The following is a 27,960-nucleotide window of genomic DNA, read 5'->3' as shown; positions in this document are numbered from 1 at the left end:
CTGGAGTGCAGTGGCACGATCTCGACTCACTGCAACCTCTGCCTCCCAAGTTCGAGTGATTCCCCAGCCTCAGCCTCCCGAGTAGCTGGGATCATAGGCGCGCACCACCTCGCCCGGCTAATTTTTATATTTTTAGTAGAGATGAGGTTTCGCCATGTTGACCAGGCTAGTCTCAAACTCCTGACCGCAGATGATCTGCCCGCCTTGGCCTCCCAAAGTGCTGGGATTACAGGTGTGAGCCTGCTGCGGTATGACTTTTAACCAGTGGCCTGTTCTCTTGCAGCCTCAATTTCCCCACCTCTTACCTAGTTAGGGGCTGTCATAAGGACCCCCCGGAGGACGTGCACATAGCCTGGCTTGGTTACTTTTCTTTGGGCCCGGCAGTGTACCCAGCAGCCAGCTCAAGGGTGTGTTCTGGAAAACTTGAACTACAAAGAACAGCGGGAAGAAGGATGCACCGTGCAGGTGCTTCAGGGATGAGCCGGCCCGTTGCCTATTTTCTCATGTACCATCTTCCATGTCTTCTAGGCAGATTTTTTGAAAGGACTGCCTGTCTACAACAAAAGCAATTTTAGTCGATTTCACGCGGACTCCGTGTGCAAAGCCTCGGTGAGTGCGTGTTCCTGGGGCTGAGAGGGATTGGGCACTTCCAGGGGGCCTGAGGGTGGCTTGTATCCCCCGATTGGGGTCTTGGCTGGAATAGAGGCTGATCTTCAAGCCCAGCCCCATCCACATTCTTGAGTGTCTTCCAATCTGCACTGAAGGGTGGGTGCCGAGTGGAGGGATGAGGAGACCCCTGGCCCATGCACTCTCCTAACCTACCCCTTCCCAACCCTCCTGCAGAACCGACGGCCCTCAGTCTACCTGCCCACCCGAGAGTACCCGTCTGAACAGAGTAAGTGGCTGCTGTCAGTCTGTCCCATTCTGGCTGCTGAGGGGCAGGGTTTGGTGACCGCAGAGTGGCACGAGGAGGTTATCTTCCACCCCAGCCCAGGCCATAGACTTGGCTCGGGTTCACACGCTGGCTACTGAATCCAGTTAGGTCGGGGAGGGCCTCCAGGGAGGTACAGGAGGGGGACTGTGGGGGCTTCAGCCTGGGGATGCACACGTGGATGCCTGTCCACTCCCAGCACCTGGGGACAGCCAGAAACCTGGCTTTCCCCAGACATCTCCTGATTGGGACACACTGGGATCCACAGCTAGCCCAAAGGGGCCCCCAAGTTGGCCCTCGTCTGCCACTCACTGGCCCCTTCCCCTCCTTGTCAGATGAGGGCAAGTGAGAACTCTGGTTCTAAGACAAGTACTATTGGGCAGGGAGGCAGCAGAGGGCTACAGGAGCCTGGGCTGGGGATCCAGCCAGGCCTGGGTGAAAGTGACAGGAAGGGGGTCCAGCTGGAGGGGCCCACAGTGCAGGAGGACTTGGTCCTGCTGTCTTAGTTTAACTGTTCAAAAAGACTCCACACCAGGTAGGGTGGCTCCTGCCTGTAATTCCAGCACTTTGAGAGGCCGAGGCCGGAGGATTGCTTGAGGCCAGGAGTTTGAGACCAGCCTGAGCAACATAGTGAGACCCTGTTTCACCAGACACCATATATATATATATATATGTATTAGCCATATATATATATATATTAGCCATATATATATTAGCCATATACATGTATTAGCCATATATATATATAATACATATATATATGTATTAGCCATATATATATATATATGTATTAGCCAGGCATTGTGGCGTGCGTCTATAGTCCCAGGTGGGAAAATCATTTGAGCCCAGAAGCTCCAGGCTGCAGTGAGCTATGATTATTCCAGCCTGGGTGACAGAGTGAGACCCTGCTCTTAAAGCGTTTATCCATCTGGAGCCTGTGGGGTGGGGCTGTGTGGTCACTGGGCACAGATATGCAGTATGTGCTCCTAGTCAGCCCGGGAGAAACATAGGCACGAGAGTCTCAGTGGCTGGGCTTGGTTCCCCATCCAAGGATGGAATCCCTTGCAGGGAGCAGGGACCCTGAAAGCAGCTGGCTCAGGCCGCTGGGAGTGGCTGCGTGTGTGCTCAGAAGCAAAAACATGGGACTTTTGGAGATCTCCGGAGTTAGGGATACTGAGTTCCAGCCCCAAAAAGACCTCCCGGGGCAGTGTCAGGGGAGGAGCCCGGGGAGGGGACACATCTGCGACTTTCTCTGTCTTTCCTCCCTAGTCATCGTGACAGAAAAGACAAACATCCTTCTGCGCTACCTGCATCAGCAATGGGACAAAAAGGTGAGGCCCGCAGGGCTCCCGTGCGGGGATTGTGGGTGTACAGAGATGGGATGCCTGGCAGGGGCTTCTGAGCACAGGAAGGACCCTAGTGACTGGAGTAGTGCCTTGAGGGCTGGGTAGGAGTGCCCTGGGCGATCCAGGAGCGGGAAGAGCGTTCCAATGGAGGGAACCGCTGTGCAGAGGCCACAGGACACCAGTGCTCAGCAGGCTGGAGGCCAGGCCCAAGCACCCACCAGGCCCGGCTTTCTATGGCCCTGGCATTAGGTAGACTGTATTGGTATGAACTAGATAGAATCTTTTCTGAGGCTGGGCATGGTGACTCATACCTGTAATCCCAGCACTTTGGAAGGCTGAGGCAGGTGGATCACGAGATCAGGAGATCAAGACCATCCTGGCTAACATGGGGAAATCCGTCTCTACCAAAAATACAAAAATTAGCTGGGTGTGGTGGCACATGACTGTAATCCCAGCTACTCGGGAGGCTGACGCAGGAGAATCAGAGGTTGCAGTGAACTGAGATCGCGCCACTGCACTCTAGCCTGATGACAGAGCAAGACTGTCTCAAAAAAAAAAAAAAAAAAAAAAAAGGCTGGGCACAGTGGCTCACGCCTGTAATCCCAGCACTTTAGGAGGCCGAGGTGGGCAGATCACGAGGTCAGGAGATCAAGACTAACACGGTAGCCATCCTGGCTAACACGGTGAAACCCTGTCTCTACTAAGAAATACAAAAAAGATTAGCCGGGCGTGGTGGTGGGCGCCTGTAGTTCCAGCTACTCGGGAGGCTGATGCAGGAGAATGGCTTGAGCCTGGGAGGCGGAGCTTGCAGTGAGCCGAGATCGGACCCCTGCATTCCAGTGTGGGTGACAGAGCCAGACTCCATCTCAAAAAAAAAAAAGAATCTTTTCTGAATGGTGAAGTGTGTACACATGATTAAAAATCTGGACCGGGCGTGGTGGCTCATGCATGTAATTCCAGTGCTTTGGGAGGCCTAGGCAGGCGGATCACGAAGTCAGAAGTTCGAGACCAGCCTGGCCAACATGGTGAAACCCCGTCTCAAACCACGTCTCTGCTGATAATACAAAAATTAGCCGGGCATGGCGGCGCGCGCCTGTAATCCCAGCTACTCTGGAGGCCAAGGCAGAAGAATTGCTTGAACCTGGGAAGCAGAGATTGCAGTGAGCCGAGATCATGCCACTGCACTGCAGCCTGGGCGGTCTCAAAAAAAAAAAAAATCTAGGCAACATGAGAGGGTGTGGCTGGGTGTGGTGATTCACACCCCGAACTGCTTGAGAGGCCGAGGCGAGCGGATGGCTTAAGGCCAGGAGTTTGAGACCAGCCTAGGCAACATAGCAAAACCCCGTCACTAAAAAAAAAAAAAAATTAGCTGGCTGTGGCATGTTCCTGTTATCCCAGCTATTCAGGAAGCTGAGGTGGGAGGATCGCTTGAGCCCAGGAGGTTGAGACTGCAGTGAGCCATGACTGTGCCTTTGCACTCCAGCCTGGGCAACAAAGCCAGACCCTGTCTCTAAAAAGTGGAAATGAAAGGGTGTAGTTGCAGTGAAGAGTCATCTCCCCGCCGCTTCTGGTGCCCCAGCTCCCTTCCCAGTGGCTGCCTCTGCACACGGGACATTTTTTCCTCTTTTTCTTTTGTTTTTGTTTGTTTGTTTGTTTTTGAGATGAGGTCTTGCTCTGTCGGCCAGGCTGGAGTGCAGTGGCATGTTCTCGGCTCACTGCAACCTCCTCCTCCCAGGCTCCACCTCCCGGGTTCAAGCAATTCTCCTGCCTCAGACTCCCGAGTAGCTGGGATTACAGGCACGCACCACCATGCCTGGCTAATTTATTTTATCATTATTTTTTTTTGAGATGGAGTTTTGCTCTTGTTGCCCAGGCTGGTGTGCAATGGTGCGATCTTGGCTCACTGTAATCTCCGCTTCCTAGGTTCAAGCGCTTCTGCCTCAGCCTCCCGAGTAGCTGGGATTACAAGCATGCACCACCATGCCTGACTAATTTTGTGTTTTTAATGGAGACGAGGTTTCTCCATGTTGGTCAGGCTGGTCTTGAACTCCTGACTTCAGGTGATCCGCCCGCCTTGGCTTCCCAAAGTAGGCTGGGATTACAGGCGTGAGCCACCATGCCTGGCCTAATTTTTGTATTTTTAGTAGATTTAGTAGATTTTGTATTTTTAGTCTTGAACTCCTGACTTCAAGTGATCTACCTGCCTCGGCCTCCCAAAGTGCCACTGCACCCGGCCCTCTTTTTTTTTCTTTTTCTTTTTGGAGACGGAGTCTCTCTGTTGTCCAGGCTGGAGTGCAGTGCTGCAATCTCAGCTCACTGCAACCTCTGCCTCCCAGGTTCAAGCAGTTCTCCTGCCTCAGCCTCCAGAGTAGCTGGGATTACAGGCATGAGCAAGTTTGCTTTTTTTACTTAACATTGAACAGTGGGTGGCTACCTACCCTGGGCAAAGTTGGAAGGTGGGGGGACTCTGTGGCAAAGTGACTGCTGCCGGAAATCCAAGCTGCTGGGCCCACCCCACCCCTTCTCCTGCTTCCAGGCCTTGGTTTCCACATTGGAGAAGGAGACATGTGCTTCTCTGTTGCGTTGATGTGTGGCATCCCCAGTGGCTTCCAAAGGCCCTTTATTCCCAGGCCGGGTGGATCGCTCCTCTGAGTGCTTGGGAAACTAGCCCTGTGTGTCATTGCACGTGCTGGGGGTGACTCCTCCGGGTGCCCAGGAAGCACCTGTCTATCACCAGCCGTGGGTCCAGGAAGTGCTCTGGGCAGGGCTTAGCAGGGCAGGTCCTGGTGGTAGGAGGGACTGCCCAGCCAGGGACCCCAAAACCCCCCACTGTACTCCAGGCTTAACCTCTGTGATGCTTTTGCAGGGGCCTGGGCTGGCATTAGGACTCTGGGAGCTTCACCCATGTGAAGACTCACAGCCTCCGGGTGGGCAACATAGTGAGACCCCCATGTCTACCAAAAGTAAAACTATGAAGCGTGGTGCTGCGGGCCTGTAGTCCTAGCTACTCCAGAGGCTGAGCTGGGAGGATTGCTTGAGCCCGGAAGGTTGAGGCTACAGTGAGCAATGATCATACCACTGCACTCCAGTGAGAGCCTGTCCGAAAAAAGTGACTCACAGCCACTCTCTTTCCCCTGTCCCCTAGAACGCTGCCAAGAAGAGAGACCAGGAGCAAGTGGAGCTGGAAGGCGAGAGCTCAGCACCTCCCCGCAAGGTGGCGCGAACCGACAGCCCAGACATGCACGAGGACACTTAAGACTCAACCCCACACAGGCACCTCCTGCCAGGTCTGCTCCTCGGTCGCCCACCCGCCTGCCCGCCATGTGTAAGCACCCCACCCGCCCGCCTCCCTGCCGGCCCATCCACACCCTGCGTCCACACCACTTCCAACCTCATAGGAGCCGATGTATTTATTTTCCTTGAGTTTTTATTTATGCTGTAACCTGTATCAAGCGTTGGTTAAAGGGGACATCAGACCCAGTAGTGTGATGTTGGTAGATGCTTTTTAAAAAAAACACAACATTGTCCCCCTGACCCCCGCCTTCCACCGGGCCAGTTCCCCGACTCCTGCCCCCAGTTCTCCAGAGAACCAGAGTGTGTCTTTGAGGGTCTCTAGCGGGGGCTTTACTGTGGCTGGGCAACAAGGGCGGGCCTGGGGCGGCCGACCCACCAGGACAGCCGAGTGGCCTTCTCCCCCCAACACTGGTCCAGGCCCTTGAGACTCGGTCTTGTCCCACGCTCTGCCTGGACCTCTCCCATGCCCAGACCTCACTCAGTGTGTGCGCACGTCGGGGAGAAGTCGGCCCTTGGGATCTTTCTCTTGAGTCATTTTATTTTTATCATGGACTAGTGCGTGCTCCGTGTCCACCCCAATAAAAGGGTCTTTCCTACTTGACCTCGCGTCTTTGCTCCACACACCTTGGCTGCAGAGGACGGAGCCCCTGGGAGTCATCCCTGTTGTCACCAAGAGGAGTGAGAAGGGCCCCCCACGCCAGGGGCTCCGGGACCGGCTGGATTCTCTCGTGGGCTTGCTGAGGCCACCATGTTCAAGGCCAAGACCTGCCGGGACCATCCCCTCTGCCTCTCCTGTCAAGGTGACCCCAAGGACAGGTCATTCCTGAGAGACGGTCCATGGTGCCAAGGATGGAGCAGGGTCAGTCCCCTGCCTGGGATACCGCCGAGCAGGGCAGTGCACCTGTCAGCCACCGCAGAGACGGCCAGCCTCACCTGGGGGCCTGGGGTCTCCGGCCTCTGCCACTCCCGTGAGCCATGGTGACAGCACAGATGGCATCTGGCTGGTCTTGCTGTCCCAGGTAGTGGCCACACCCTTGCTGGGTCACAGAAAGTCAGCACCTGGCAGTTGGCATGTGCCATGGCTGCTCATGGGGACCCCTCCTCCGCCAGCTGGGCTGGGTTTGGGGCTGAGCTTGGGTACGTAGGGGGTGTTCGGGCTCTTGGCAGAAGGTTTGTGGCCCTGACCATTAAGCCTGGGGCTGGGGGAACACCGCTTCTTCCCTTATCACCCCCACTGGTGGCGGGGCCAGGGGTCTTAGTTTTCTTTTGTTTGTTTTTTTGAGTTGGGGTCTCACACTGTTGCCCAGGCTGGAGTGCAGTGGTGTAATCACAGCTCACTGCAGCCTCGACCTCAAGCATTCCTCCCACCTCAGCCTTCCAAGTAGCTGGGACCACAGGCACACACCACCATGCCTGGCTAATTTTTTTTTTTTTTTTTAAGATGGAGTCTCGCTGTGTCTCCCAGGCTGGAGTGCAGTGGCGAGATCTCAGCTCACTACAACCTCCGCCTCCCAGGTTCAAGCGATTCTCCTAACTCAGCCTCCCGAGTAGCTAGGATTACACGCGTGCACCACTACACCCAGCTAAATTTTCTATTTTTAGTAGAGATGGCGTTTCGCCATGTTGGCCAGGCTGGTCTCGAACTCCTGACCTCAGGTGCTTCGCCTGCCTCAGCCTCCCAAAGTGCTGGGACTGCGCCCCACTGCCTGGCTAATTTTTTAAAATTTTTTCATAGAGACAGGGTTTCACCATGTTGCCCAGGCTGGTCTCAAACTCCTGGGCTCAAGTCATCTGCCTTCCTCAGCCTCCCAAAGTGCTGAGGTTACAGACGTGAGCCACCGTGCCTGGCAGAGGTCTTGGTTTTGAGAGCTGAGTCTGAGGGCGTTGGGATGGTGTGGGGTTGGGCCACAGAGCTAGCAGAGACTCTGGGCTATGGAGGGTCCGCCTGCCCCAGATAGACCCTCGGGCCTGGGCAGCCCATCTCTCCCAAGGACGGACAGTGTCAGGGTGGGCTCCCATCCTACACAAGGAGTGGCTGACCCGACCCAGGCATAGCACGGCCACCCAGCTGTGTCTCCCAGCTCTCGGAAGTGTCTGCACCACAGGGATGGTGCTGTAGGGTCCGTGTGGTCACAGGGCAGGTGGTCAGGAAATACACAGTTGACCGCGGTCAGTAGTGCCGCGTTGGGCTGAATGCCCTGGAGGCTCCCAGCCCAGCTGGGGAGTCCCAGTCCCCAGGGTTGATGTGACCTGGGCAGGCCTGCGGTGTCCGTCTGTGAATGACTGAGATGGTGGGACTTCAGCTTCCAAGGCCAGGGGCCAGAGTGGGAGCAGGGGGCACCCCCGCCCTTCCCCTAGGCCTATCTAGACCTCTCTGGCCCCCAGTTTCTGCTTTGAGTGGCTGGGGGCTCTCTTGACTGTGCTGTCTGCCCATGGGTCTGCAGGGCTGCTGGGCAGGCACCTCCTTCCCCTCCCCTGCCTCAGCTCCCTCCAATGGGGTCTCAGGGCTGTGTCCCAGCTCGCCTCCCTGTGGCCTCCCCTAGAACCGCTGGATCTGTCGGGACATGCCCCACCTGGCATACACACCCTGTGTGACTCCCACTGCCTGTGGGAGGACGCCGGGCCCCTGAGCCAGCCTCTGCCTACCCCTCCTGCCTTTGGGGTGCTCCGTACCCCACTGTTCCCCCAAACTGCCTCCACCTTCTCCGCCTTTGCACAAGCTGTTCTCCTGCCTCCAGTGAACTCTGACTTCTCCACAGCCTCTTGAAGGGCCCCTTGCTCACACTGGCCCCAGCCAGGCCCTCTGACCCAGCCCTCCTGCATGGCCACGTTGGTCTCTGAGCCTTAAGCCTTTGGATGTGTACACATTTTTCCTCTTCTTCCTGACAAACCTGAGGGTCTGAGAGGCCACATTCCTGTTCCTGAGTCATACAACAGAGTCCCAGTGACTTGGGTCTGATGTCCGTCCCACAGTGGGACATCCCTGCTGCATCCCAATGCCACTCCGTGTCCTGGGGATACCTAAATGTGCCATTCTCTCAGCATCGCAACTCGGGGACTGCAGGAGGCTCAGGTGCCAGGTGCCTTCCGATGTTCATGCCACAAGCTCTTCCCACTGTCTCTGGCTCCCCAGACAATGTTCCAGGAGGTGGGTGTGCCAGAAGGGGGCGCGTCTTGCAAACCACCACTCTGTCCTCATTGAGAAGGAGTCTTACTCAGGACTGGGGCCTGTGCACACATTGCCGCCTCTTTTCAGCACTTAGAGATTCCTTCCTTTGTCTAGTGGCTGAAGCCAGGGCTGAAGTTGGCCTCCAAATCTGGGCCGTCTCAGAGGCGGCACAGCCTGGAGTTTTCCATCTGTGGCGGAGACCCAGTTTTTGGGAGGAGGCCCCCAAGGGTCAAGCCAGCCTGTACCAGGATGGGGGGAGGGGGTGCCCAATCCAGGCCCCAGCCACCCAGACACCCCCACCCCCACTCCCTTTTCCACTGCTCTGACCTCGGGCGCTGTTGAAATATAGTTTTTATTGCATTTCTGCCGTTTTACAAAAATATGACAAAATAAATTAAAAACAAATAAATAATCGCCTATTCTGTGTGTGTGTGTGTGTGTGTGTGTGTGTGTGTGTTTTCTGTTGGTTTTATGGGTTTCCTTTCATTTGGAAAGGAAAACGGCAGATGTGGGGCGCCGGCCAATGCTGGGGTCCGTTGGGGGCTGAAGGCGTCTTGCATTTTGGGGACCGGCCGCCCCTGTGAATGACGGATATTGCATATGAGAAGAGAAGGCAGGGCGGGCAGAGCTAATGCCAGCCGCTGGGCCAGCACACGGCCTGGGGGCTGGGGCTGGGGCTAGGGGAGGGCGCCGGGGTCTCGAGGGGCTCCGAGGTGGGCGGCAGCGGTGGGGGCGGGAGGCTGTAAAAGCTGGCGTCCCCCGGCAGAGGCTGGGGGGCGGGTGGGGCCCCGGCCATGGCACAGGGCGGGCACTCGGCAGCAGCCAGGGCCTGGCGGGGGATGGCACCCTCACCCCCGCAGCCCCAGGGCCCGTCCCACTGCCAGCAGCCGGCGGGCGGTGTCAGGGGCCGGGGCAGCGGCATTGGCGGCGGCGGTGCGGGGCTCCGGCTGCGGCGGGTGCGGAGGGCAGGGGCGCCCACGGGGGCCAGCGCTGTCCCTGCGGAGGCGAGAGGGGCCGTTCCGGGGGGATGCCGCCCCCGCTGGACCCCGCCGGGCTGGCAACCCTGCCCACACTCCCTCCCGGGCTTCCAGGCACATAAAGGCCTTATTGCTTCTGATCAGAGACTGAGGTGGGGCGGCCCCCTGGGCGGCTTCCGATGCATACCCTGCCTCTGGGCACGGCCCCTCCTGGTCACAGGGGGAGGACAGTTTGAGGAAGTCCCTCTGGCTTCTGACCTATGGCCCTTGTGCTGCAGCTGCCACCTGTTGGGCTCCCTGGGGAGGGGGTTGCTAGAGCCCAGGCTGGGATTGGGGCAAGGGAGGTGGCGGAGGTGGGAGGGTAGGGGTGAGGCCTGCACCTCTGCTCAGCACATGTGGGAGCTCCCTGGGTGGGCAGCCCCAGCCCCACCTCCGAGGAAGTCCTTCCTGAACAGCTGGGCTGCAGGGTGTGGATTTGCATAGAGGCCTGGGGGGGGTCAAGTCCCCCCCAGAGTGAGCTGGAGCAGAAGGGTGGGCTGGATGGGAAGCGGGCCTCCCTCATCTCTCCTGGCAGGGGAGCATGGTGGGGGGTCCCTGGGTGCGGTCGGCTTTGGCATCCCTCCCTGGGGAGGGTCAGGCACGGGGCTCTAGGCTAACAAAGGCCCTGGAGATACGAAGCAGGCTTTAACTGAGAGGCTGCATGTACCACTGACCCAGGTCCCTGCCAGGACCCAAGACCGGGCCTCCTCTGTCCCCTTCAGCCCCTCTCCCCAGGCCTGGCCACCCTACCCTACCCCCAAAGCCGGCCCGGCGTCCCCACCCCCGAGTTAAAGCTTGTGACCTGAGCCTTCCTCTTCGGGCCGGGAGGCTTCCAGCTCCTCAGCCATGGCCTCGTCCACCAGCCCACTCCTCTGAACCCGGCTGCCGCCACCGCTGGGGGTCCCATCTGGTCGGGCCTGCCCGCCCGCCCCGTTGGACCCAGGCTCAGCCCGGGTGCCACCAAAGGGGAAGAGCTTGCCGGCGTGGAAGGCTTTGGGCGGCGAGTGGCTGCGCTCAGAGTCCCGCCGGGTCTCGGGTGACTTGAGGAACTTGAAGCTGAGAAAGGCGGGCAGGCGGGTGTCGCTGCCGGTGGGTGACTGGGCAGGGGGAGGCCGGGCGGTGGCTCCGGCCCCTGCAGCGGCCAGTGAGGATGTGGCCCCCGATGAGAGGAATTTGCCCTGCAGTGGGATGATCTGCTTCAACTTCATGACGTTGTTGGGTGCCAGCAGGGACCCTGGGCGTTTGGGCCGCTCAGGCCCATGGCCACCCGCAGTGCTGCCCTTGGCCTTGGCAGAGGCCTTCTCGGAGGAGGTGGCGGGGTCCAGCCCAGAGCCCTCAGCCCTCGCCTCCTCCCGGCCACCAGAATCATGCTCCCGCCGGGCATGGTGCTCTGCATGGCGCTGTCGCTCCTCCTCCTCCCGCCGCCTGCGCTGCTGCTGCTGGTAGCGATGCTGGGCCTGGCGCTCGTGTCTCTGCAGGTAGAGCCAAGCCGTTACAGGACTAAGAAGAAAGGGTATTAGCAGGTGCCAGCCGAGGCTGGTGCACGCCAGGGCTCTCTGCAAAAGTGGGGGTGACTTAAATGCTTATTAGGTTCCAACTGTATCCCTGCACCCACAATGGGGGCTTCCTGCAGAAGTGGGAGAGATCCAATCACTTATTGCGTGCCAACTGCATTCCCAGGTACACGATGGGCCTCTCTGTGGAAGTCAGGGAGGCTTAAATGCTTATTGGGGCCAGGCGCAGTGGCTCACGCCTGTAATCCCAGCACTTTGGGAGGCCAAGGTGGGCAGATCACTTGAGGCCAGGAGTTCGAGACCAGCCTGGCCAACATGGCAAAACCCCGTCTCTAACCAGAAATATAAAAATTAACAGCATGGTTGTGCATGCCTGTAATCCCAGCTACTCGGAATACTGAGGCAGGGGAATCGCTTGAACCCAGGAGACAGAGGTTGCAGTGAACTGAGATCGTGCCATTGCACTCCAGCCTGGGGACAAAGCGAGACTCTGTCTCAAAAAAAGAAAAAAAAACAAAGCTTATTGCGTGCCAACTGCATCTCTGGGCCCACACTGAGATTCTCTGGGGAACTGGAGAGAGATTCCGAGGCTTATTGGGTGCAACTGAATGACTCCCTGGACCCATGCCGGTACTTTCTGGGAACTGAAAAGAAAACAAACATTCACTGGCCATCAACTGTGTCCCCGGCTGTGTGCCAGACAGCGTCTTAGGAATTGGTAAAGTGGAAACCCATCTTGAGCCTCAACTGATCCCCTGCTTCCCAGAGAACAGGCAAGAGACAGAACCGTGGCTGCAGGCTGGGCGCAGTGGCTCACACCTATAATCCCAGCACCTTGGGAGGTGGGCAGATTGCGTGAGGTCAGGAATTGGAGACCAGCCTAACCAACATGGTGAAACCCCATCTCTATTAAAAATACAAAAATTAGCTGGGCGTGGTGGCACATGTCTGTAATCCCAGCTATTTGGGAGGCACGAGAATTGCTTGAACCTGGGAGGTGGAGGTTGTGGTGAGCCGAGATTGTGCCACTATGCTCCAGCCTGGATGACAGAGTGAAAGAGATTCTGTCTCAAAAAAAGAAAAAAAAGGACCGTGGCTGCAGCAGACTATACCCAGGTAGCCACGCGAGGCTCTGTCAATGTAAACTTAAATGCATTCATGTTCAATAAAATAAAAATTGAGTTTCTTTGTCGCAGCAGTCCCACTTCAGCGTGCTCACTCATCACCTGTAGCTAAAGGCTGCAGGGACAGTGCAGACACAGGACATTGTCATTCTCGAGGAATGTTCCCTGTGCAGGCACTGGGGAGCTCCTTGGCCCATTCTGTAGCTTTCTGAGGAATGCCGAAGAAGCTGGGCTTCTAGGAAGCCTCCGCTGTGTCCCTGGCCCCCTAACAGGATGCAACTGGGCAAGCTGGTGGATGACTGAAGGTTCTGAAGGGCCAGCCTGGTGCTGGATGCCACCAGAATTCCAGAAACGACTTGAGCTGTTGTGAGCACTAGTTATTATTGCTTATTATTACTCTTTTTAGAGATAGGGTCTTGCTCCATCATCTAGGCTGGAGTGCAGTGGCACGATCATGGCTCCCTGCGCCTCAAACTCCTGGGCTCAAGCGATCCTCCCACCTTGGTCTCCCAAAGTGCTGCGATTATAGGAGTGAGCCACTGCACCCAGCCAGGGAGCAAGAATTATTACACCCAACTCTGTGCAGTCTCTGCATTTGCCCTCACCAATGCAGAGGCACCATCTGATCTTGGTCATCAAGATCAGAGATCCACCAGCAGCCCCACCAGTGAGAAAACCGAGCCCAGCCTGGCCCCCCCTACCTTAAAGGCCTCGCGGCGCTGGTACTCCAGCTTGGCCATTTCCTCAGCCACCCAGCCCGGGATATCGGGGATGGCCACGTGGATGAGGTACTTGAGGAGCAGAGCGAAGTGCTGCAGGGGTGGCAGAGAGGAGGCTGCAGGCTGCAGACGCTGGGGCCGCCCTCCCGCCTCCCAGCTGCCCCTGCCCCTGTGGCCGACCCCACCTCGAGCACCACCACGGACACGATGGCTGCCTCCGGGCTCAGCCAGGGGAAGAGGCGCTGCAGCTGCCCGCACTGGCCGATCAAGTAGCAGTTGACCACAATCGCTAGGACACCCATGGCCTCCATCACCTTCTGCAGGGTGGCAGGAGGGCTCAGGCGGGGTCCAGTCGGCCTCCCCAGACCCCAGGCTCCTCCCAGCTGCACCTGGGCTCCATCTGGGCCTCAGCTCGGAGCTCTTGGCTTCCCCCCACCTGCCACTGGCCGATGCTCTCCACGCGCTGGCCGAAGGGCCGCTGCAGCCCGGTGCACAGCTTGAAGGCGTCGCTGCGGATCTCAATGAGGTTGTTGACCAGGGCGCACAGCGCCGCCAGGGGGAAGGCGGATGAGAAGAGCACTACGTAGCCGAACTGCACGAACATCTCCTGGTAGTCCTGGAACGTGTCCTGCGAGTGGGCGGGCCTCAGACCTGGAAGCCTCTTCCCTCGGACAGTCTTTCTCCCATTGAGCCCGCCTCCCTCAGATGATCCCACATGGACCCAGAGCCTGTCCCCATCCTCGGCCAGTCCAGAGGCTTCCTCTATCTGGCTAGGCCTTCCTCTCCTGTAGCATCTCAGCATCAAGGGCCCTGTTATCACCACTCCCTCCCACCCCAACTGCCTTCACCCTCGGATGGTGCGAACAGCCCCCTGCGAGGCCCCGCCCCCTCCTCACCTCGTACTTCTTCATACAGCTCTCCAGCTCCGCCTGGGTGAGCTGGGGCGAATGTTCCTCCTCGGGCGGGTCAATCCAAGACGACCGGTTCTGCCGTCTCTGCCTACGGGTCGAATCGCTGTTGGAGCCGGGCTCCGGGTCCAGGCCCCCGTCGGGCCCCTGGTCTCGGCCCTCGCCCCCGGCCCGGCGGAGCAGGATGGCCGGGGGCTCCCGTTCAGGGCTGCCGGGAGCACCCTCCGCCTCGTCGTCCTCCTCGGCCAGAGTGAACACTCCCGGCTCTAGCCCCTTCTCCACCATGGTGGGGCTCCCCTCCTCCAGGAGGGCCTCCGGGCTTGGGCCGGGCCGACGCCGCCCCGCGCCGCGCTCAGCGAAGCTGACCTTCTTCAGCCGGAGCCCGCAGTCCAGGAGGCCCCCTTCCTCGCCCTCCTCCTCGTCCTCCTCTTCCTCCTCGTCCTCCTCCTCGTCGTCGTCCTCGTCCTCCTCCTTGCCCCCTGGAGGCCCGTCCCCCTCCTCCCCGCCTTCCCCCGCCCGCAGCCGCTCCACCGGCGCCGCCTCCTCCTCCTCCTCCGGTGCCCCGCAGCCCCCGCTGAGGCACCTGCGGCCCCCGCCCCCGCTGCCGCCGTCCCCGCCCTCATCCGCCTGGGGTTCTAGGCGGCGGGGCGCAGGGCGCCGGAGGCTCAGGAGGCCAAGCAGGGCTCGGGCCAGTTCCCAGACGGCCCGCAGGCCGAGCTCGCCGCGGCCCAGGCGCCGGTACAGGTGCGGCTGCAGGACCTCGCGCACGTTCTGGAGGAACTGGCGGGTGATCAGCAGCGTGGCCAGCATCTGGGGGCAGGAAGGGGAAGGAGAGAGGCACGTGGGGGGCAAGCGGGGCGCCGGGATCGGGGGACTCACCCTCCCTGGGCGCCCCGCCAGAGCACCGTGCCCAGACACACGCCGAATCCAGTTCCTAACTCCGTTGCTTTGGACGCGCCTGGACGCGAGGCCCCCAGCGCTCAGCCACAAACTACAGCCTGGCAGGCGCAGCGCTCCTCGCCGACCTCCCGGGCAGGCCCAGCGCGTCTCCACCCCACCGCGGGCTCGGCCAGTGCACTCGGCCGTGTGCGCCCCCAGCCGCCTGCACCTGCTTGCTGGCCTCCCCGCCACCCCCAGATTGCCTTCGCGCATGCGCCCTCAGCTCGGCGCACCAGGCCCCCAGCACAGCCACGCTGCCCACCCCGGCGAGGCCCCACGGGCTCGCCACCTGCCCGTACTTTGGCCCGGGCCGCGAGCAGGAGGCCCCGGAGGGAGAGGAGGAGCAGGCGGAACCGCAGGGCCGCGAGCGGGACCAGCACCGCCCGCAGCTGCCGCTCGAGGCTCTGGGACAGGGACAGGACGAGCAGGAGCTGTGAAGGGACCGACGGACAGATGGACGGACAGATGGGGGGACGACAGGCAGAGAGAGGACGCACAGACGACGGACAACGAACGCACAGACAGGAGAGAAGGATGGAGGAGGGGAGGGAGGGGCTGGAGAGCCCTTGGACCCCTTGTGCCAGGTCTGGCCCCTCGCTGGCCGCCATGGGAGCAGGGGGGACTGCCGCTGGGGCAGGGGGTCTCACCTCTTTCAAGCGCTCCATGTCCTTGAGGTAGAAACCGATGTAGAAGAGGCTCAGGTACGAGTTGACAAACTGGAACTGCAGGAAGGAGGCAGGCGGTGGTCACCCTGCACCCCCACCCCACTCCTTGGAGCCTTCCTTGTGCCCCCATACAGACCCCACAGCTTCCCTGCTGTCCCCCTGCCCGATGATGGTGACTCACCAGGACAACTTTGATGATGAGGTGCTTCTCATAGGCGCTCTCCAGCCGGTAATTTTCTAGGGGCCGAGGGGAAGAGTGAGCGGGCAGCCGCCGTACCCCCAAGGGTGGCAAGGATCCCAAGGGGCAGTGGAGACCTTCCTCCCCGAGACCCCCTGGCAGGGCGTACCCATGTCATTGAGCCAGATGGCTAGCTTCTTGTAGCCCTCGGCACTCACACTGACAATCAGGGCCAGCATGACCTTAGGCAGGAATCGGGCGAGACGGGGCAACCCCTTCACGCTCAGCACCAGCTCCTGCGGGAGAAGGGGATTCTGTGCTCATCCCAGCTGCAGGGCTCAGCCCAAGGTGGAGCTGGGCACCAAGGACAGGGCAGGTGGGGGTACAGGGGTCACCTGCAGCTGGAAGCAGCCAAGCATGAGCAAGAAGACACAGAGGAGGCACGCCAGGCACAGGGGGAGGCTCACAAGCAGCTGGAAGAGCAGCCGCTTCCAGGGCGGGTAGTAGAACTCCTCGGCCCGCGTGATGGGGCTGATGCGTCGCACGCCCTGATGGTGGGCAAGGGCCGGGCCCAGCATGAGATTAGAGGGGCCACCTCTGCCTCACGCACCCCTCCCTATCCTTGGAACTCAATTTCCCTCCATCATGTGGAGGTGACCCTCTCAGTCACCCACCTAGGGCACTGTTCCCAGTCCCTCAAATCCAACTTCCACCCCTCCCCCTGGGGAGCACACAGAGCCCGCCTCGGTTTGGCATACGCTCTTTGATGGAAAAATCCTATTCACACCTCTCTGCCTTTGCTCCTGAAGTGCCCCCCACCATTTACCTTTGCCCTGTCTCCAAGACCCTGGACTCAGCCCCCAACTAACCCTGAACTGGGGGCGTGGCTCCTCCACAGCTTCCCCAGGTGAATCCAGCGTCCCCCACTTGTATGCCAGCTCAGCCCCTCTCCGCTTCCACTCCTCTAGGAACAGCGTTGACCAGATCACATTGAAGAGGGCAAAGACCACGCAGGAAACATCTCGGCTTGTCTGTGAGTGGCAGAGAAGAGTTGAGTCATTGTTTGTGCCAGTCCAGAAAGGAGAGCGCCTCTGAATCCCCCAGACCTTGCCGGGTCCCTGCCCAGTACCTGATCAGCCTCTGTGAATGTATACAGGACAGACCCGAAGACGGCTGGGTATACCATAGCCGACGTGTAGAAGCCCAGCCAGGCGAAGTACATAGCAATTTTCACACCAAAGTAATCACAGATGTCATCTGCCAGGGGATAAGTGGGTCTCAGTCACCCCCTGCCTGTCTGCTGGGACTCCCCTCCCACCCCCCAGCCCAGGCAGCACCTAGAGGCTGGTTTTCACACACGGCCTGCACCCATGACTTCATGAGGCGGTTCAGAATACGCTGCTCATGGACAGGGAACACTTGCTGGATGATCCCACGTGCTGCCAGCTCAGGGACTGTGGAAGGAGGAGCACAGGTGATCCCTGCACCTCCACCTATGCCTAGCCTGGCTAGCTCCCTTTTGTCTGAAACCCAAGTCACAGTTTTTTGCCCGCTCTTAAACCTCTAGAGCTCTTTCTAGGGGAAGAGTTCTAGATGGATAGAAGATCTGATTCTCCTTCAGAAATTGTAGGTGTAGGGGCAGGCAGGGAGGGTGCAAAGGAACCGGGAGAGTGAGGAACCACGTTTTTTGTTTTGTTTTGCTTTGTTTTGAGACAGTCGCGCTCTATCACAGAGGCTGGAGTGCAGTGGCGCGATCTCCGCTCACTGTAACCTCTGCCTCCCGCATTCAAGCGATTCTCGTGCCTCAGACTCACTGCAACCTCTGCCTCCCGCATTCAAGTGATTCTCGTGCCTCAGCCTCCCGAGTAACTGGGATCACAGGCACCCACTACCACGCCCGGCTAATTTTTATATTTTAGTAGAGACGGGGTTTCACCACGTTGGTCAGGCTGGTTTCAAATTCCTGACCTCAAGTGATCCACCCGCCTTGGCCTCTCAAAGTGCTGGGATTACAGGTGTGAGCCACCGCACCCGGCTTTTTTTTTTTTTTTTTTTTTTTTTGAGACGGGGTCTCACTGCGTCACCAGGCTGGACTGCAGTGGTGCCATCTCGGCTCACTGCAACCTCCGCCTCCCAGGTTCAAACGATTCTCCTGCCTCAGTCTCCCGAGTAGCTGGGGCTACAGGAGCGCGCCACCAACCTCGGCTAATTTTTGTATTTTTAATACAGACGGGGGTTTCACCATATTGGCCAGGATGGTCTGGATTTCCTGACCTCCTGACACGCCCGCCTCAGCCTCCCAACGTGCTGGGATTACAGGCATCAGCCACCACGCTCGGTCTTATCTTTTTCTTTATTTATGTATTTATTTGCTTATTTTGAGACAGGGTCTCGCTCTGTCACCCAGGCTGGACAGAGTGCAGTGGCGCTACCATGGCTCACTGCTAACTCGAACTCCTGGGCTCAAGTGATGCTACCGCCTCGACTTCCCAAAGTACTGGGAGCCACTGCGCCTGTTCCCATGTTTTAAATAAAGCTCAGTTTGTGAACCCGAACGTCTGAGGAATGGTAAAAAGTTGCTGTTGGAAGGTGAACTTGGGTGGCTAGTTTCCTGGAGGGGAGTCCAACGCCCAGAGTCATACCACTCTATAGGTGGAGTGCTGTCCATGGTCCCTGCCTCCACCTTATCCCAGATCTAGAAAGGGCCTCCTGGACCCCAGTCCCAGAAATAAGCCCCATACTTTGGCTAAAGCCACGCCCCCTCAGCTCCTTGGTTTCCCAACTCTTTGCCAACCCCTAACTGGTTGGACATAAGCCCCGCCCTCCTGCCATAAGCTGTCCTCTCAGAGCTCCACCCAACTCAGGAGATAAGCGCCACCCTTTTGCTAAGGCCACGCCCCTTTAACTTATTGGGTACTTCACTCTTTGCCAACCCCTGACTGGTTGGACTAGGCCCCGCCCTCCTGCTCCGATGAGCTGTCTTTGAAGAGCTCCACCCAACTCTCTGCCTGTGATTGGTGTTGGCCCCGCCCTGCTCACTGATTGGCTGGTCCTCCAGGAAGCGCACGTTGTGGAGCGCCTCTCCCTGCTTGGCACGCAAATTCTGCAGCCAGAAGCGGATGATGCTCTGGCGTTCCTGCGAGGAAGAGGGCGTGAGCTCAGGGAACTCATTGGCACAGGATGCATGCGGGGGCCCAGAGCCGGCCTCACCTGGGAAGTGAAGAAGCGCAGCTCGCTCTCCACATTCTCATAGATAAAGTCCTCCTCGCAGGAGAAGCCGCGGGTGCCCCCGCCAAACTCGGCCTTCACTGCCTTGCGCAGACCCAGCTCGTCGGCCCCTCGGAGTAGGCTGTGAACAAGGTGGAGGAGGTGGGCTCACAGGGAGGCCCAGGCCCACCATCCTGGGGCTGAGGATGGTGCACCTGGCAGCCTTTGGGACAAACGCAGGGCAGCTGGATAGCATGGTTGGCACTTGGTAGAGCGGGGAGCCGGGTGGCAGGCTCAGCGAGAGGCCAGGGACAGGGGACTCGCCTCTCATACGTGGCGGTGACAAAGAAGGCGTAGGCACGCGTGTGGCGGTGGTGGCGGACTTGCACGATGAGCTCGGGGATGCCCACGCGGATGTGGTTCAGCAGCCATAGCAGCGTGTGGTCATCGGTCGTGTCTGCCAAGGGGCACAGGGACCGATGGCTCTTGCCACGAGGGGGCCCAAGGCCTCCTACATATTCCCGCTCTGGGAAGCCGAGCTCAGGAGAGCCGCATCTGGGCACTGGGCGGGAGGGCAGGCGTGGGTACCTGGGAAGGTCATCAGCACGTCGCAGTTCTCTGTAGGCACTGTCTTCATCCAAGCCTTGTGGGACACCAGGTAGCGACCCGCTTGCAGGAGCCGCTTCCCGAAAAGCTTATCTGAGGGGCAGCGTAGCAGGCCCAGGTCAGGCCACTCTGGGTTCCGAACCCAGCCTCCAGTCTTGGCCCCTCCGGCCCCTGCCAGGGCTCCTCACCACTCCGCCTGGCATTCAAGGCCCCAGGAGCTCTGGGCTTGGCTTATTTTCCTCCCTCCACGTCCTTGCACCAGCCAGGCCTTCCTCCAGAAATGCCCATCCCCCCAGATCCTCCCTTACAAATCTTACTCATTCTTGAGGCCCAGCTCCGCCTCCAAAACCACAATCGATGGGGCGCTCACTAGCAGCCCTGAGCGCTTCACCACATTGTGACAGCGCCGTCCTTGCAGCAGCCCCAGGAACTGGGTGCGGTTCTTACCCCCATTTCACAGGTGAGGAAACTGAGGCCCACAGCGTTTAAGTCATGCGCCCAAGGTCACACAGTCGAGCTGGGATTTGAACCCAGGACCGTATGATTCTGTATTCTTCCCGGAGAGTCTCTCTCAAGCGCATCCCTGGCCCGCCGCGATCCCGCAGCCCGGGGGTGGCAGGGCTCAGCCCAAGCCTGGGGCTCTTGGAGGGGCGTGTCCTGGTCTCCGCGCTGAGACCCCAGCCCGAAGCACCGTCCCAGCCCCACCCGCCGGGCCGCAACCGCAGTGCCGGGAGGAGCCGGCCCCTAGTCCAGACACCACGCCAGGTTACGTTTGACCCCGATCCTCCTCCCCGTGCAGTTGACGCGGGCTCCCCAGGCACCTGCAACCCAGTCTGGTCCAGCCGCCGCACACATACCCAGAACTCCGGACGCCGGGGCTGCAGGCTCGCCCTCCGGCGGGGGCCTCTTGCCACGCTCGCCCTCCAGGGATGTGCCCCCGGCGCTGGAGGCGGCCTCGGCCATGGCGAGGACAGGTCAGGTCAGGGGCTACGGAAGGCCCGGGCGCCGGGGGGCCGCGGGCTCATGGGGCCGGTGCCGCTGCCGAGCGCGCGGGAGGAGGAGACAAAGGCCGCGCCCGCCCGCGCCGGCCGCCGTCTTCGCTCGCCCGAGCGCTGCTTCTCGTCCCCGCCCGAGCCGAACCTCGATTCTTCTTCCCGGCCCGGTGCACGTCACTCTCGGGTTCTCAGCTGAGTTCGCCCGCCTAGCTCTTTGGTTCGCGTCTCCGCCCGTGTTGTTTTCTGGGTTTTCTTCTCGCCCGCCCACCTCGCTCTCTACTGCTGGTTCCCGCCCGCACTGATGGTGCATTCTCCAACTTGTCTCCACCTATGCTTTCTTCTGGTCCCCGCCTTGGAGCCTCAGTTTCTCCATTTGCAAACTCCAGACCCTGGAGACCCGGTTTGGAATGTGAGATGGGCGTAATCTGACTAAGGGAGGACGTGGGAGGGGCGGGCCTGGTTGGGGAAGATTCCTGGTGACAATAATTTCAACCACCCTAGTAGGGCTGTGATAGATAATTACAGCAAGACCTGCTTAGGAACTTTAGCACCATTTAGCTGCCTAGAATACTCCTCATGCACTCTTCGTCCAGTTAACACCGAGTCCCTTCAGGATGTAACGTCGGAGAGGATCCCATAGAGTTGTCAAGTTTAGCGAAAAAAAATACAGTCCGCCTAGTTAAATGTAAATTTCAGAGAAAAGAATAAATGTGCCGGGCGCGATGGCTCACGCCTGTACTCCCAGCACTTTGGGAGGCCGAGGCGGGTGGATCACGAGGTCGGGAGATCGAGACCATCCTGTCTAACATGGTGAAACCCCGTCTGTACTAAAAATACAAAAAAATTAGCCGGGCGTGGTGGCGGGCGCCTGTAGTCCCAGCTACTCGGGAGGCTGAGGCAGGAGAATGGCGGGAACCCGAGAGGCGGAGCTTGCAGTGAGTCGAGAACCCGCCACTGCACTCCAACCTGGGCGATAGAGCGAGATTCCGTCCCCCACCCCCCCCCCAAAAAAAAAGGTTGGCCGGGCGGGGCACACCTGTAATCCCAGCTACTCGGGAGGCTGAGGCAGGAGAATCGCTTCAACCTGGGAGGCGGAGGTTGCAGTGAGTCGAGATCGTGTCACTATACTCCAGCCTGGGCGACAGAGCGAGACTGCGTCTTAAAAAAACCCCCAAAAACAAAAACAAAAACAGAAAAACAAAGCCTGGGCAACAAAGTGACATCCCCGTCCCCGCCAAAAAAAAAAAAAAAAAAAAAAAAACACTCAAAAAATTAGCCGGGCGTGGTGGCTCGCGTCTGTCGTCCCAGCTATTCAGGAGGCTGAGGCGGGCGGATCCCCCGAGCCCAAAAGTTGGAGGTTGCAAGAGCAGCGATGGCGCCACTGCACTCCAGCCTGGGCGACAGAGTGAGACCCTGTCTCAAAAATAAAATAAAATAATAAAGTAAATAAAAATATTGAGCAGGGTGAGGTAAGAGGGTATTAGAACTCTACTCTGTCCGACAGATTTTTCTTAACACGCAAGTGCGCCGCCCGCCCGCTCTGATCCAGAACCAGAGAATCTGCCCTGCGAAGGCGCTCCCGGAGACCCCGCCCAGCCAGTGTCTGGAATTCCACCATCAGCGCTTTATTCTGAGGTTCACTGCTGTCCTGGGTTAACCTGAACGCAATCTCCGATGCTCTCCTTTCTGGCTTTCGGGGAGGCAGAGGCTGACCGGACACTTGTCTCTGCAGGTGCAGACCTGGGCCAGAGAGAGAGAGAGAGCCAAGGAAGTCCACAGTGGAGAGTGGGCTGTGCTGGGGGTTCCAGCAAGACTTCCCGGAGAAGGGGATCTTGGAGCTAGGCCTTGAGGATGAGTTTGTCAAATGAGGAAGGGCATCCGAAGCCAAAGGAACGGCAGGAGGGAACGCTAGGGAGGGGGGAGAATCTGGAGAGTTCCGGTAAAAGCAAGTAGGACTCTTTCCAGAAGTTTGGGCAAGATTTTCCCTGGGCCAGGGCGTGGGTTCTTCAGTACTAATCCCTCCCGGTCACTGAGGATGCTCTGCGTTTCCAGTCTGAACCTGAACGTAAAGAGGTGTAGTCCCTCCTTTCTTGAACTGAAAAACTGAGCGCACATAGGTCCTTGCCACGCCTAAGGCTGCGGAGTGATCAGACGGAAAATGCGGGACTCAAAACCTCCCCTCGCTGTAATTTGCACTGCCCTGTGCCAAGCTCGCTCCGTCCTTTCTTCCATTCCTTATTCCTATTGTCAGTCTCGCTGCGCTAGGACCCTAAAAATTCGGTCTCATGTTGCCAGGGGAACAACATTTCGCTACACCCACCTTCATAGAGCCCCCGCCTCCCTCTCTACCTTGCACCAGCCAATGGAAGCGAAGATCTTCAGACGGTGGGCGGGACGTACCCTAAGGTACCCAATGATGGTCGAGAATAGTTGAGCACTTTACTAGTCACGTCACGGAGTGGACGGGGCCTCCTGCCCAGACTTGAAGCCACACAGGCAGGTCTGGCAGGGAGGTCTCAGGTTGTAAATCCATGTGGCGGGGGCTTTGGACCCTGGCGGCCCAAGCGGCACGTGGGCCTCGCAGGTGGGGCTACAGGGGAAGGGGTGTGACAGCTTGGGGTGCTACTTGGACCTCAGACCCACTCCCAGGGTTTTAGTGGCCCAATTCCCTGCGGCAGAGCAATCATTCGCGTTCTTCCGTGCCTAAATCGTCCATTCCCCTTGCCGCAGAGCCCACATCTGGGTCTCCTTCTGGCCTCACAGTCCCTAATCCGGTCACCCTTCGGCCTTCAGAACATCCAATTTATGCATCCCCCAGCTGCAGAGCCCCCGCACCTGGGGTATCTCGCGATCATCAAGCCCTTGATTTACTTGACACTGAGACTGAGCCTCCCAGATGCGCTGATTCGCCTCCCCTCCGGTTCCAGACTGTGCACGCGCCGGAGCAGCGGCGCACCAGCCCCCGGCTCCGGCGCCACCATCTTCGCGCTAAGCTCTGGCCAAGGCCGCTGCGGCATCGCGGTGATCCGGACCAGCGGCCCCTCCAGCGGCCACGCCCTCCGGATTCTCACGGCAGCCCGAGACCTGCCCCCTGCTCGCCACGCCAGCCTGCGCCTCCTCAGCGACCCCCGCTCCGGGGAGCCTCTGGACCGCGCACTGGTGCTCTGGTTCCCAGGTGAGGGTCCCCAGATTCCGAGCCTCCTGTAGGTCCCATGACTCAGTTTCCCCCTTCTAAGAGTTTGCACTGGCTGTGCTGTCCTTCTGACTGTCAGCTCTCTGCCACATTAGGTCCCCGGAGTTTCACCGGTGAGGACTGCGTGGAGTTCCACGTGCACGGAGGCCCGGCAGTGGTGAGCGGCGTCCTGCAGGCCTTGGGTGAGTTGCAGCCTTGAGTGAGAGGGTTGGTCCTCCCGATGGGCCTGGGTGGGGACCAGGGGGCGTCAGACTGGGACCTTCCTGCAGGCAGCGTGCCAGGGCTTCGACCTGCGGAGGCAGGCGAGTTCACCAGGCGGGCTTTTGCCAATGGGAAGCTGAACCTGACCGAAGTGGAGGGGCTGGCGGACCTTATCCACGCAGAAACCGAGGCGCAGCGGCGGCAGGCCCTCAGGCAGCTGGACGGGGAGCTGGGCCACCTCTGCTGTGGCTGGGCCGAGACCCTCACCAAAGCAAGTTCCCCATTTGTCCATTCTGTCTCTCAGAGACCCCATCTGTGCAACCCTTGCATGAGACCCCCATCAATCCCTCATCCGTTCCCTGCGTGAAATCTTCCGGCCTATGAGCCGCCAATCTGGCCCCTGAAGTCGGGCTGGATAAATTGGGTGTGGGAAGGTGGGTTTCTGGGTGCACACACCACCTCTGGTCTCCCTGTCCCGCCAGGCTTTGGCCCACGTGGAGGCCTATATCGATTTTGGCGAGGATGACAACCTGGAGGAGGGGGTCCTGGAGCAAGGTGGGTCTACCTAGTGGTGGGGGAGGAAGACACTTCTATCAGCCCTCAAAGGCTCCCCTCACTGTCTCTCTTTGCCTGCCTTCTCTCACCCACAGCGGACATGGAAGTACGGGCACTGGAGGTGGCCCTGGGTGCACATCTACGAGATGCCAGACGCGGGCAGAGACTCCGCTCAGGGGCGCACGTAGTGGTCACTGGACCCCCCAATGCCGGCAAGAGCAGCCTAGTGAACCTGCTCAGTGAGTGGGCGGGGGAGGAGGCGGGACCTAGTGCCAGGGGCGGGGTCAGGAGCTGGGTAATTGAATTGTTCTGGTCTAAAGCGCCCTCCAGACTCCGGGTAGAACCTGGGGGAGGAGCTCCCTTGTCTCCACCCTTTCCTCTTCTTTTGACCCTCCGCCAGGTCGGAAACCTGTGTCCATCGTGTCCCCGGAGCCAGGGACCACCCGTGACGTCCTGGAGACCCCCGTCGACCTGGCCGGATTTCCTGTGCTGCTGAGCGACACGGCTGGGTTGCGGGAGGGCGTGGGGCTGGTGGAGCAGGAGGGCGTTCGGCGCGCCCGGGAAAGGTGGGCGGACAGGGTGGTGATGGGAGGGGAACGCGGGGCCCTTTCTCTGCCTTTTCTCCCTGTTGCATTTATTTTTCATTCTTCCTGAATCTCAGAGAACCTGCTATGCCCTTTCAAGCAGGGGTCTCAGTGATTTGGTTCTTTTTTTTTTCTTTTTTTTTCCGAGACCGAGTCTTGCTCTGTTGCCCAGGCTGGAGTGCAGTGGCGCGATCTCAGCTCACTGCAAGCTCTGTCTTCCGGGTTCAAGCAATTCTCCAGCCTCCCAAGTAGCTGGGATTACAGGTGGGAGCGACCACGCCCAGCTATTTTTTTGTATTTTTAGTAGAGATGGGGTTTCACTATGTTGGCCAAGTTGGTCTCTAACTCCTGAGCCTCAGCCTCCCAAAGTGTTGGGATTACAGGCGTAAGCCACCTCACCTGTCCTGTGTTTTTTTTTTTTTTTTTTGAGACGGAGTTTCGCTCTTGTTGCCCAGGCTGGAGTGTGCAGTGGTACGATCTCGGCTCACTGCAACCTCCGCCTCCTGGATTCAAGCGATTCTTCTGCCTCGGCCTCCCGAGTAGCTGGGATTAGAGGCGCCCACCACAATGCCAGGCTAATTTTTTGTATATTTAGTAGAGACGGGGTTTCACCATGTTGACCAGGCTGGTCTCGAACTCCTGACATCAGGTGACCCACTTGCCTTGGCCTCCCAAAGTGCTGGGATTACAGGCGTTAGCCACTGTGCCGGGCCAGTAATTTGGTTCTGATTAAATCCTGCCCCCGGCCCTCCGGACACGTTTCTCATCCCTAAGCGCTCCGCCTAGCCCTCACGTTCCGCCCCGCCCCCTCGTGCTCTATCCCGCCCTGGCGCTCCGCTCTGCCCCTCGTGGTCTACCCTATCCCCTGTGCTCTGCCCACCCCCTACATTCTGCCCCGCCCCTCGTGCTCTACCTCGTCCCCTGTCGTGTGTCTGGCCCTTCTTGCACTGCCCCGCCACTCATGGTCGCCCCACTCCAGTGCTATACCCGGCCCCTTTTTCTCAGCCCCAACCCCTGTGCTGTGCCCTGCCCCTCTTGCTCTGCTCTTCCCCCTGCACTGTGCTCCGCCCCTCGTGCTCTGCCCCCCCCCCCGTGCTGTGCCCCGCCCCCCCTGCCCTGCCTCACCCCCTGTGCTGTGCCCCCCCCCTCCTGCACCGTGCCCCGCTCCTCTTGTTCTGCCCTGCCCCCTGCACCGTGTCCCGCTCCTCTTGCTCTGCCCTGCCCCTTGCACTGTGCCCCGCCCCTCTTGCTCTGTCCCACCCTTTGTGCTCGGCTTGGACCCCCAACACTCTGCCAGTCCCCTGGTACTCTACTCCTACCCTCCCCACCTCAAGCTTTACAGCTCCCTCAGTGCTCTGCCTGGCCCTTCTCACTGTCCCTCTACCCAGTGCCTTCTTCAATTGCTCAACTGGTCTCCCGCTCAGTTGACCTTGCTCCCCCAGGCTGGAGCAGGCGGACCTCATTCTGGCCATGCTGGACGCCTCTGACCTGGCCTCTCCCTCCAGTTGCAACTTCCTGGCCACCGTCGTAGCCTCTGTGGGAGCCCAGAGCCCCAGTGACAGCAGCCAGCGCCTCCTCCTGGTGCTGAACAAGTCGGACCTGCTGTCCCCGAAGGGCCCAGGTCCGCGTCCTGACCTGCCCCCACACCTGTTGCTGTCCTGTCTGACGGGAGAGGGTCTGGACGGCCTCCTGGAGGCGCTGAGGAAGGAGCTAGCTGCAGTGTGAGCCCCCCTCCCACTCCCAGCCTCCCCTGATCCACAGTTCAAGTGTGGGCTGGCCCACTGGCTTTGGGCGTGTGCCTCAACTTCAATTTCTGTACCTACAAAATGGGTACAACCATTTCCCCTTCAAGGGATGGTTGTAAAAGGTTAGGAGGGACCATGTCTCTTGTCTCTTCCAGGTGTGGGGACCCGTCCACCGGTTCCCCGCTCCTGACCCGCGCAAGGCACCAGCACCACCTCCAGGGTTGCCTGGATGCCCTCGGTCACTACAAGCAGTCAAAAGACCTGGCCCTGGCGGCAGAGGCGCTGCGGGTGGCCCGGGGTCACCTGACCCAGCTCACAGGTGGAGGGGGTACCGAGGAGATCCTGGATATCATCTTCCGGGACTTCTGCGTGGGCAAGTGACGGGATCCAGGGAAGTCGCACCCAAGTTGCATGGAGCCCCAGGAGCCCCGGGGGATCTGGAAAGAGTTTAGGCCAATCGGGATTCTCTTTCACCTGGGAAAGAACTTGATTCTCAGTGAAGCAACGCAGCTGAGAGGCAGTGAGCCTTCTACAGGGACTCCCTGGATATTCAGGCCCTGGAATGGGGCTGAATGGAGGTCCCGTTGGACGCTGGATGCTGGGTCATGCGGCTTCCGTGTTGGGATGGAGACAGGAGGATATCCGGATATTTGTTTCATGGTTTTTAATTTATTTTGCAAATACCAAAGGAATGTAAAAAAAACTCAGGTGCCGAAGTGTTTTCCTTCCTCCCTCCCTTCCTTCCTGGCATGCAGTGGTGCATCTCACTGCAACCTCCACCTCCCAGACTCAATCGATTCTCCTGCCTCAGCTTCCTGAGTAGCTGATATTACAGGCATGTGCCAGCATGCCTGGCTAGTTTTTGTTTTTGGTGTTGTTGTTGTTTTTTATTTTTATTTTGTTTGTTGGTTTTTTTGAGACAGAGACTCACTCTGTCGTCCAGGCTGAAGTGCAGTGGTGCGACCTCGGCTTACTGCAACCTCTGCCTCCCAGGTTCAAGTGATTCTCCTGTCTCAGCCTCCTGAGTAGCTGGGACTACAGGTGCGGGCCACCACGGCCGGCTAATTTTTG

General features: G+C 59.2%; 4 protein-coding genes across 13 annotated transcripts in view; 2 read left to right on the top strand and 2 right to left on the bottom strand.

Annotated features, from left to right (window-relative positions):
* The window catches only part of DDA1 (DET1 and DDB1 associated 1), a 16,272-nt gene extending 9,156 nt beyond the window's left edge, over window positions 1–7,116 (top strand). Inside the window, exons 2-6 of one of the 2 annotated variants that reach the window (XR_002735207.2) lie at window positions 529–609; window positions 844–895; window positions 2,201–2,262; window positions 5,423–5,602; window positions 6,207–7,116. Coding sequence is in view for 1 of the 2 variants with exons in the window: in XM_023229792.2 (XP_023085560.1) it covers window positions 529–609; window positions 844–895; window positions 2,201–2,262; window positions 5,423–5,533 (306 nt within the window). In the remaining variant the exon portion in view is untranslated. Of the gene's footprint in view, window positions 1–528; window positions 610–843; window positions 896–2,200; window positions 2,263–5,422; window positions 6,173–6,206 lie in introns of those variants that run through there. The other variant, XM_023229792.2, reaches the window with a different exon arrangement.
* Window positions 7,117–9,068: 1,952 nt separating this feature from the next.
* On the bottom strand, window positions 9,069–10,188 carry LOC113225282 (anoctamin-8-like). The gene has a single exon (XM_026456981.1). It carries the CDS (start codon window positions 9,660–9,662, stop codon window positions 9,369–9,371), a length of 294 nt encoding a protein of 97 aa, XP_026312766.1. The 5' UTR covers window positions 9,663–10,188; the 3' UTR covers window positions 9,069–9,368.
* On the bottom strand, window positions 9,069–20,820 carry ANO8 (anoctamin 8). Of its 4 annotated transcripts, XR_002735208.3 has the most exons (18): window positions 20,474–20,764; window positions 19,599–19,709; window positions 19,335–19,467; window positions 19,014–19,152; window positions 18,843–18,939; window positions 17,141–17,257; window positions 16,933–17,060; window positions 16,673–16,834; window positions 16,199–16,351; window positions 15,973–16,099; window positions 15,807–15,862; window positions 15,608–15,682; window positions 14,010–14,831; window positions 13,550–13,741; window positions 13,299–13,430; window positions 13,096–13,206; window positions 9,905–11,228; window positions 9,069–9,736 (listed from the first exon to the last, which is right to left on the bottom strand). XR_002735208.3 is itself a non-coding variant. In XM_026456980.2 (17 exons), the coding sequence occupies exons 1-17, from the start codon at window positions 20,577–20,579 to the stop codon at window positions 10,545–10,547; spliced, it is 3,345 nt and encodes a 1,114-aa protein (XP_026312765.1). In that variant the 5' UTR covers window positions 20,580–20,820; the 3' UTR covers window positions 9,069–10,544. The 4 variants fall into 4 exon arrangements, 3 of the variants coding, with proteins under 3 accessions (XP_026312765.1, XP_023085561.2, XP_023085562.2); XM_026456980.2 differs by having other exon boundaries at window positions 9,069–11,228; window positions 20,474–20,820; XM_023229793.3 differs by having other exon boundaries at window positions 9,069–11,228; window positions 16,271–16,351; window positions 20,474–20,820.
* GTPBP3 (GTP binding protein 3, mitochondrial) lies at window positions 20,389–27,670 on the top strand. Of its 6 annotated transcripts, XM_023229799.2 has the most exons (10): window positions 22,008–22,343; window positions 22,907–23,017; window positions 23,539–23,786; window positions 23,900–23,986; window positions 24,074–24,276; window positions 24,488–24,560; window positions 24,656–24,799; window positions 24,961–25,126; window positions 26,587–26,865; window positions 27,045–27,670. In XM_023229799.2, the coding sequence occupies exons 2-10, from the start codon at window positions 22,974–22,976 to the stop codon at window positions 27,268–27,270; spliced, it is 1,470 nt and encodes a 489-aa protein (XP_023085567.1). In that variant the 5' UTR covers window positions 22,008–22,343; window positions 22,907–22,973; the 3' UTR covers window positions 27,271–27,670. The 6 variants fall into 6 exon arrangements, with proteins under 6 accessions (XP_023085570.1, XP_023085565.1, XP_023085567.1 ...); XM_023229802.3 differs by lacking the exons at window positions 22,008–22,343; window positions 22,907–23,017 and adding an exon at window positions 20,389–21,031; XM_023229797.2 differs by having other exon boundaries at window positions 22,005–23,017; window positions 26,650–26,865.
* Window positions 27,671–27,960: the final 290 nt, after the last annotated feature.

Source organism: Piliocolobus tephrosceles, chromosome 21 (assembly GCF_002776525.5).
Source record: "Piliocolobus tephrosceles isolate RC106 chromosome 21, ASM277652v3, whole genome shotgun sequence".
Classification (NCBI taxonomy): domain Eukaryota; kingdom Metazoa; phylum Chordata; class Mammalia; order Primates; family Cercopithecidae; genus Piliocolobus; species Piliocolobus tephrosceles.
The sequence above is the reverse complement of the archived record's forward strand: the minus strand, read 5'-3'. Positions and strand labels throughout refer to the sequence as shown.

Coding starts and splice junctions, on each gene's coding strand:
- ANO8 (XM_026456980.2), bottom strand. CDS start 20,579: ATGGCCGAGGCCGCCTCCAGCGCCGGGGGCACATCCCTGGAGGGCGAG. Junction 19,710..20,473: donor CCCGGCGTCCGGAGTTCTGG/GTATGTGTGCGG, acceptor GCTGCCCCTCAG/ATAAGCTTTTCGGGAAGCGG. Junction 15,863..15,972: donor CATCTGGCTCAATGACATGG/GTACGCCCTGCC, acceptor CTCGGCCCCTAG/AAAATTACCGGCTGGAGAGC.
- LOC113225282 (XM_026456981.1), bottom strand. CDS start 9,662: ATGCCGCTGCCCCGGCCCCTGACACCGCCCGCCGGCTGCTGGCAGTGG.
- GTPBP3 (XM_023229796.2), top strand. CDS start 22,770: ATGCGGGACTCAAAACCTCCCCTCGCTGTAATTTGCACTGCCCTGTGC. Junction 23,018..23,538: donor TGGGCGGGACGTACCCTAAG/GTACCCAATGAT, acceptor CTCCGGTTCCAG/ACTGTGCACGCGCCGGAGCA. Junction 25,127..26,586: donor GTTCGGCGCGCCCGGGAAAG/GTGGGCGGACAG, acceptor TTGCTCCCCCAG/GCTGGAGCAGGCGGACCTCA.